The sequence below is a fragment of the Trachymyrmex cornetzi genome, unplaced genomic scaffold, assembly GCF_001594075.2.
Source record: "Trachymyrmex cornetzi isolate Tcor2-1 unplaced genomic scaffold, Tcor1.1 scaffold220, whole genome shotgun sequence".
Lineage (NCBI taxonomy): Eukaryota > Metazoa > Arthropoda > Insecta > Hymenoptera > Formicidae > Trachymyrmex > Trachymyrmex cornetzi.
The window spans coordinates 429,368-436,159 of NW_017296848.1; the positions used below are offsets into that span (position 1 = coordinate 429,368).

At 37.2% G+C, this 6,792-nt stretch overlaps 1 protein-coding gene across 1 annotated transcript in view; it reads left to right on the plus strand.

Moving 5' to 3' along the window:
* Positions 1-6,792, plus strand: part of dysc (whirlin protein dyschronic) — a 122,946-nt gene that overhangs the window by 31,210 nt on the left and 84,944 nt on the right. The window contains exons 2-3 of the mRNA XM_018505929.1: positions 530-911; positions 2,049-2,443. Of these exons, the coding sequence (XP_018361431.1) occupies positions 565-911; positions 2,049-2,443 (742 nt within the window). The 5' untranslated portion in view covers positions 530-564. The remainder of the gene's footprint in view (positions 1-529; positions 912-2,048; positions 2,444-6,792) is intronic.

Sequence of the window (6,792 nt, forward strand, 5' to 3'; positions counted from 1 at the left end):
AACTGATCACATAAAAAGTTTTTATTTTACTGATGTATTTTCATGTTATTATTAATTATTGAAGTATAAAGATATACACAAAGAAGAGAAAAAAAGGAAAATTTTAGAATTTAGTTCCAAAAATATACCAAATTGATTGAAATGAAAAAAAAATATACAAAGGAAAAAAAACGAAAATTCTTAAAGTTTAATGCTAAATATTACATAAAATATTTTCAAATAAAGTTGTTCTGCTTCAAGCAAAACCGTTAAATTAAAAAATACGAGTTTTCTCAGTTCAAGTAATTTAATTAAATCAGATATAATTTACCGTCCTTCTTTTCTCCTCCCCCTCCTCTCTCTCTTTCTCTCTTTCCTAATTAAAATGTTCTAAATAAAAATATCCCCATTACTGAAATGCAACGCGTTGCGGTTCGCCTGCATGCAACTCAAAGCAATCAAGCAATCCGCCGACCTGTCCGCGTGTCCTTCCATAATGGTGATCGATTCCGCGCTGACCGCAATTGCGCGCTCGTTTATTGTCCGGCAGGTGTGACCAAGGCGGAGCCGATCGCCAGCCGAGGCATGGCCAGCAGCACGGAGGACTACGGTTCCGAGCTGCAGGAGCTGCAATGGGGCGGCGGTACCACCGGAACGCACTTCCTACGTGGCGCCGGCGGCGGTTCTCACTACCTGCGTAGCGGCACCGGTGGCTGCTACGAGGCCGAGGACCTCGAACCCGTCACCACGAGTCGGCATCATGGCGGCCAACACCGCGGCTACTACAGTCCGCCTGGCACCAGCTACACCATCGTCGAGAGGCCGCCCAGCGCGCCCCATCATCACTCCTCGCATGCGACCCCCTACAGATCGCACCGGGGTCACGGAACCACCGGCGGCACCGGTGCCATCTCCCCGGAACAGGTGCTCAGGTATGACGTCCCTCCAGCAACGCCAGCGATGGAAGATGCTCTTCCATCATTGCAGCACGTCCGATACGTATCAAAATCGAATTACGCAAATCACTCTCGGAGATTTGTGTGTATCCGACACGACACACTTTTTTCCATTGAGGCGTAATTCGTTTTTAGTACTTGCGGCTTATACAATACTCCATCTTGCGAGTTTTTCGTTCTCTGAAAACGCCCTGATATTGACTTTTGGCTCTCTGGATTAATTTAAAATTTGTGCACCAGCAATCTGACAAATACCAAATTTTGCTACGAGAGCAATTATTAATGTAACATATTAATTAACGTAATATAATTATTAAAGTAATATATGTATATAAAATATGATTAATCTGGAAATATTTTCATTTAGGGAGTTTCTACACTCCAGTGGCGAAAAAATGTTAATTGTTGTAAAATATTGTATAACATATTTTCTTTCTTTTTTAATAACCATTTTTTACGAACCTTTAAATATGCAATTCCGTCGAAAATCCAATAAAATACGTTGTATCTATTAATTAACATCTTTATTTTTTAGAAACACTATTATAATATATGTATTTAAGTGCTTATATTCCGTTTAATATATTTGTTTGGTTTCTATTCCCCTTTCCTAGAAAACTTAATTTTTTGAATTATCAAGCATTAAATTTAAATTAGTTACGCATTAAAAAAAAAGATCCCAGCTTAGACCGTTATGGCCAGAATTTCTATTTCCTATTTGATGAGTTTCAAATTTTACGGTCCAGTACGATTCTTACACTGAGAAAAATGGTCTGGTTGGATTAAACAGTAATTCTGGTGGAAAATGGACGAATCAGAATTTTCTGGTTACGTCTATTAGAATTCTAGTTGTGTGTGATAACTAGAATTCTGATTAATATAATTATTCTGGTAAAAATAAGAATTCTAGTAGATTTTACTAGAAATATAGTATCAACCAGAATTCCGGTTATCTCAACTAGAATTCTAATAAATTTAACCAGAAATTTCTGATTCGTCCATTTTCAACCAGAAATTTTTTTCAGTGTACTGTTTATTTTTTGAGTTGCGTCCCTTTGGAAGTAAGCGATATAAATACGATTAAATGACAATTTAATGTTTCATCTTCTCCAGGCTGTTCGGCAACAGTGTCGCGGAACGACGGCAGGGCGATCGCAAATCACCGGCATCGAGTCCAGCGAGCGTGACGACGGTCCGCGGCACGCCGACCGCGTCCGGCGGCTCGCAGCAACAGCAGCAACAGCAGCAATCGCAGCAGTCGCAGCAGCAGCAACAGCAGCAGCAGCAGCAACAGCAGCAGGCCGGGAACACTGGGAATCCGCCCACGTCGCCGATCTCGCAGCCGCTCAGTCTTCAGGAGCTCACCGTAAGGACAATCACCATGACGAGAGATCCGCCGGACTCTCACCATGGCTTTGGCATCTGCGTGAAGGGTGGCAAGGACGCAGGTGAGATCCGCAGTACCTTCAGGCTACCCCCGTCGCCGTACTTCGTGCCTCGAGAACGAGGTACTTTTTTTCCCAGGAGCGGTTTTAACTCTACTTCAAAGTTCTCTTAGTTTTCCGCACTCCTCAAAGTGAATTTTTCGAAGCCTCACGTTCCGGCGTCCGCACGCCGCACCGCATGGCGTACGGCGCCGCTGAATGCTCCGCGCGAGTCGTCTGGCCGCCGCGCCGCGAGTACCTTCTCCGGGTCGTCTAACTGTAAAGAACTCGACCGGCTGACGTTCTACCGAGAAATCACCCGAGAATAGGAGCTACGATAAACTCGAAGATACATCTTCCTGGCATCGTGCGGGTAAACCGCAACTTGTTGGCAGTGCCAACTTGTTATCATATTGGGGTTTTAACTTTGAAACTTGTGACGTCGCGTTCGGCGTTTTTATTTATGCTGCCTTTTGTCTTTAACCCTTTAAGGTCATCTTAAGAAAACACATATATTTAGTAAATATTAAGCTATTCAGTCCAACTAAAGGCAATGTTTAAACTTTAACTGAAAAATATTGCGATAAATACAATCGTGAAATATAGAAAAATTATTTACGTTGTAAGATAGAAAAATTCTCGGATTAATATGTTCAGTATTATTTTCACATGATAATTACTCAAATAAATAAGTAACTGATAGTATCAATTTTTTAAATGATATTTATACTATATATAATGTATATAAAATAATTTTCAAGCTTTTCGTATTTCAACGATAAGAAATACGATAGGAATATTTATTGATGGAGAAACGATATTGATTGATGCCATTTACTTATTTATAGATACGGGAAAATCTCTTGAATCTTTCATAGCTTTTATACATGTCTTATATTATCAATGAATACTCGATTTTATTAATAAAACAATTCTAATATTATTTAGCAATATATTATACAACTAATTACTACAATTTTTCTTATTTGTATTACATATAGAGTTTCATATATGATCGTATTTATCTTTTGAACAATTTTTCTTTCAAAACTCAATAATAAACAATTTTATTACAATTAGATAATATTTCATTTCTTGGATCTGCCATTTCGAATTTTTATATTATTTAGCTTCATTTATTCAGCGATTTTCCAAATCTTTAAAAATAACTAAACCATATATATGTCCCACATCTCCAAACAGTCAGATCTTAAAGGATTAAAAAGGTAAATTATGACCATTCGTGATAACACAGATCTATAAGATCTGTGTTAGAAATTCTTGAATAAACTTTGATTACTAGCTCGACACCATCTTACTGTCATAAATCACTTTTAACTTTATGGCACCATTTCTGACGGTATAAACGCCTATCATCTTGATAAATAGAAATCCTTAGACAAAGATTCTAGACAAGCAGAAGTTTTATGATTCCAATAAGCTGTACTATTAAAAGAGTGCCATTCACGTCGGTACGATTATGTAAGAATAGATTCAATCTATAGTCAACATAGTTCGTCGACCTATCATTAGCCTAACATGTAATCTAATCTTTAAATCCTCTATATTTGCGATTCCGTGTTTCTATGAAGCGATCGGTTTGCCAGATGACTCGCTTGTCACTTATCGTTTGCCAACTCGTTTCTTTGATTACTGTCTTTTTCTCGTGCTGCGTGCTAAGTCACCTCGGCTGGCACCCATATCGTGTCTCGACACCTTACGCTTATACGTGCTTCAGCATAAATCGGCGAATCGTCCTTGCGCATCTGTCTTGTCCTCGCGACGAAACGTATTGATGTTTAAAATGTTCCTTACTATTCAAATATCCAACGATATGACGGAAACCTATATTTCCATTTAAAAATTGCCAAATATATTGTTGCTTTTTACATACATAAATTGTATCATTATAGTTATTTAATGTTAATTAATCTAATTATGTTGACATTATGAAAACAAATAATCAGTTGATTTTCTAATCATTATAATAATAAATTAATTATACAAGGTAATCTTTAAGTATTTTAAAGGATTTTAAAGGGTGATTCCTTACATCAATTGAAGACAAAAAATTCATACAAGGAAAAATTTTATTTTTTTTCAAAAATTTTGGAAACTACTCTGGTTATTTTGATGAAACTTTGTGTGTGTTTCAAGAACATCAAAATGGCACGAGTGGTTTTCGAAACTTTTGGAAGAAATGAAATTTTTTTTCTTTATGTGGTTATATGAAGTTTTTGTCTTGAATTATTATATGAGAAATCTCCTTTCGAAATCTTTTAGAATACTTAAGGATCACCTTGTATTTTTTCTCCATAAAATCGCAGAATATTCAAAATTTTTATGCAAGATGGTTGAATTTATAAATTAAATTAAAAAAATGAACACAGTTTTGATCCTAAAATAATTGCTCTTTCTTTTTTGCTCTTTCTCTTTGCTCTGCTGTTAAATTACCTCGAATGTGCTCGTTTGTATTCATAATATGTGCGGATTCTAATCGATTTTGACGACCACAGTGGAAAATGAATTCTCTCATCGCGAGGACGATACTCGAAAGCGGGGGGAAACATTTTCACGATCGTTAAGCATCGTTTTCCGCTGCAGTGACGATTGTTTGCACGCGAATTCGGTAGAGAAGGAACGAGCGCGTTTTGCACAGACTCTCCCCCTTCCTCTCACCCCTTTTTTTTCTCCTCTCCCCTTTCATGAGGGTGAAACTTCGGTCGGTTTGCCGTTCGATGGTCGATGCGATAACGAGCTATCGACCCATCGAAACGCGATTGCGCCGGAAATCCAACGACCGGGGTTCGTCGTTTCGCTCAATCTTTCTGGAGAATTCGTTTGTCGAAAAAGTCAAAGCCTCACGCGTTAATTGACAAACCTTACTTTAGTTTGTCGGTTAATTGTCGACTCTTTTTTGTACAAAATTCATTTCTTTTTTAATCTGTGGCATAATTTTTTTGTAATATTAAAATTAATTCTTTACGTTGCAATAAATAACAATTAATTTTCACAAACAGCAAAATGTTTCAAACTTTTATGACCGAAATCAGAATACAAAAAAGAATTAACTGTCCCCAAAAATCATAATTTTTGATAGAAATGATTACTTTTTCCGTTCAATGTTCTTTTCTCCTGACATTTTTTTTCCAAGATTTGAATATTTTTGAGACACGCTCTCGGTTTATGCGTTTTCCAGAAAGATTCCGCGACTGATACATGAGAAAAATCTCGGATCCGCGTGAGGAGGCGAAGAATGCGCGAGAGCGCCGCCTTAAAGTCATTAAAGTGACAAAAGCGACAAGATCCGGTTTCACGGTCTCCAGCCTCTTAATCCTCGCAGTCTCAAAAATAGATCAAGACTATCTTGCGAGATGTAATATTTATAGATACTGATTTCAGAATATTAAATTGGCTCGAATATAATAAGTTTCCTTTGATGCGAAACTGAAAAGGAATCCTCTCGATTCTCGTAGGAATAATTTATATTCATTCCACACGATTTTCTTTCAAAATTATTATGTAAAGTTATATATAATAAGATTTAGAATACAATTAACATTGTGAGATTTAAAAGAGTTTAGTAATTGAAAAAAAAATACAGCCTTTGTCAGAAGAAAGCAAAATCAAACGCGATGATTCGGCGACTCCGTCCATTATAATGATGCTCCCGGCGAGACTGCGGGTGTTAAATCTCACGCTTAATCACGCACGCGATGCTGCACACCATCGCTGATACCATCGCTTGACGAGCTTTATCATCGCCGAGAATTCGAGCGTGAAACCCCAAATCTGGAAAGGCGGCCCTCTCGAGAGACCCCGTCTCGCCTTGCCGCGCGGATCGCGCCATTGAAAATCCGTTTCATACGATGCTGAAACTCCCAGGAAAGTCAGAGAAAAATGCGCTCGCTTGTGTCATCAATTTCCCTTTCGTATCGCACTATCGGCCTTTTATACCTCGAGTGCAAAAGGTTTTCATCATCGATATTTTTCAATCCTGCTCCGAAATATCTAATAAATATTTCTCGCGCAAAACGTGTGGGAATTTTGAAAGCTTCTTCGCGACGTAAAAGCTGATAGAATTTATTTAGAGTTATCGTGTTATAATATATACGCACACCCACTCTTTCTCTCTCGGAGAAAAGTTTTCGGTATTTACGACTATAATTATATGTTATAATGATGGTTATTACTATTATATATTGTATATTATTATTAATAATAACTATATATATGTATAGTTCTATCAAATTTGACACCAAAAATGACTAAATTATAATTATTATCATAAAAATGGTTTTAATTATCGTAAGTTAACTAGAATTTAGTCATTTTTGGGACAATCGTAAAAAATATATAGTACACTGAGAAAAATGGTCTGGTTGGATTAAACAGTAATTCTGGTAGAAAATGGACGAATCAGAATTTTCTGG